The following is a 1,469-nucleotide window of genomic DNA, read 5'->3' as shown; positions in this document are numbered from 1 at the left end:
GATCGAGAAACGGGGGAAAGCTCCCGCCAATGAGCGCCCAAGAGCTGTCGGAAGCGGGTTCAAACACCTAAAATAAAACAGGACGACAACGACCGTTCGTGAGCTTTTGTCGCCAATCTCGCCAATAATACGGAATCTAGAGTGTGAAGGACGCGCCATCCGTAGAGCCGAGAACTGGAAGACGAGGCACCGACGACTCGACCTTCGACCGTAAGACCGCTGCGAGATCCAGGGTCACATTCGTGTGAGTCCAGAATGACCGCCGAGGCCAGCTACCGACTGCCCCCGCTCCGCTCAAGCTTTGGTGAGTCCGTTCCACAAGGGACGAAGACAAAATTTTGGTGATTTTCGTGGCGCGGAGCGGGCGAGGCGTCGACGAGCGGAGACCCGGCCGCCCTTCTGGACGAGGGCAAGGGCTCGCGTCCCTCCCGCGCGTTAGAGGGACAAGCTCAGGGGATCATTTCGACGTTAGCAAACCCGCCGAACATCCGCCGGTTGTACCGTCGACGCGGACACATCGCCGAGCGCTTACACGGCGGTCGTGACCTCCGCCGGTCACGACGCTAACTCGCGCTGCCGAAAATCTCTGTCGCGATTGCGAACAAGGACTCAGTTTGTTATCATAGCAATTGCGCTGCCGGCTAATAACAGTGTAATGGTAACGAGCAATAAACGTTGTCTCAAGATATTTCGGATCATTTAATTATCCTAGTCACCGCTCTTTCCCTTCACCACCGATCTCGCGCGAACCAGCCCCTCTGCCGCGAAGAGGGCTGAGCTGCCGGACGTTCGGGTCAGCCGTTCGGGCGGACGACGAGTGCTACTCGTCGGCGAGACCAACCTTTTCGTGTTTAGTGGACGAGTTTTTTTTTAGTGGGTACGGACCGCCGTTCCTGGCGCCCAGTTAGAGTTCCCTTTTTGTGTTGAGCTGTTGGGTCTCGCGAAATCCGCCGAACTGTGAGAGCGGACCAAAAGGAATAAAATACTTTTGTCGCTGCACCCGATACGTGTGCCGACTGCGCGAGTCGCGAGTGCAGCGTTACATTACACATAAAATTATTATATGTAATACATAAATTATATTCTATTTACACATAAAATATACAATATACGATTTATATTCTATTTACACATAAAATATACAATATACGATTTATATTCTATTTACACATAAAATATAAAATTTCTATCTATATTTTCTATTTATAATGGTATTTTATAATGCCCCCATGGTAACGTTTCAGTCGAATCGGGTACGATATACCGTTTGTCATCGTACGGACTTAGAGCAATTTTTGTCTCAGACACTGTGTACACTTCATGCAATTTTGATCGTATGCACGATTGACGACAAGTCGTTTCGATTTCCTCTTGCAAACACTGTACGTAATCATTGAAAGATATCGTTCGCGCTACAACATTACTCTTGACACCTTTGACCTTTTTCGTGTCTTTCTTGCCATCCACTC

At 49.4% G+C, this 1,469-nt stretch overlaps 1 protein-coding gene across 1 annotated transcript in view; it reads left to right on the top strand.

The window, feature by feature from the left end:
* Positions 1-255: 255 nt before the first annotated feature.
* Positions 256-1,469, top strand: part of LOC116849238 — a 10,871-nt gene continuing 9,657 nt past the window's right edge. The window contains exon 1 of the mRNA XM_032826179.1: positions 256-304. Coding sequence (XP_032682070.1) covers positions 256-304 — 49 coding nt within the window. The remainder of the gene's footprint in view (positions 305-1,469) is intronic.

The sequence above is a fragment of the Odontomachus brunneus genome, unplaced genomic scaffold (assembly GCF_010583005.1).
Source record: "Odontomachus brunneus isolate Ranch 3 - 2012 unplaced genomic scaffold, Obru_v1 Obru_scaffold_109, whole genome shotgun sequence".
In the NCBI taxonomy this organism is placed as follows: domain Eukaryota; kingdom Metazoa; phylum Arthropoda; class Insecta; order Hymenoptera; family Formicidae; genus Odontomachus; species Odontomachus brunneus.
This window is presented reverse-complemented; position numbering and strand designations above follow the sequence as displayed.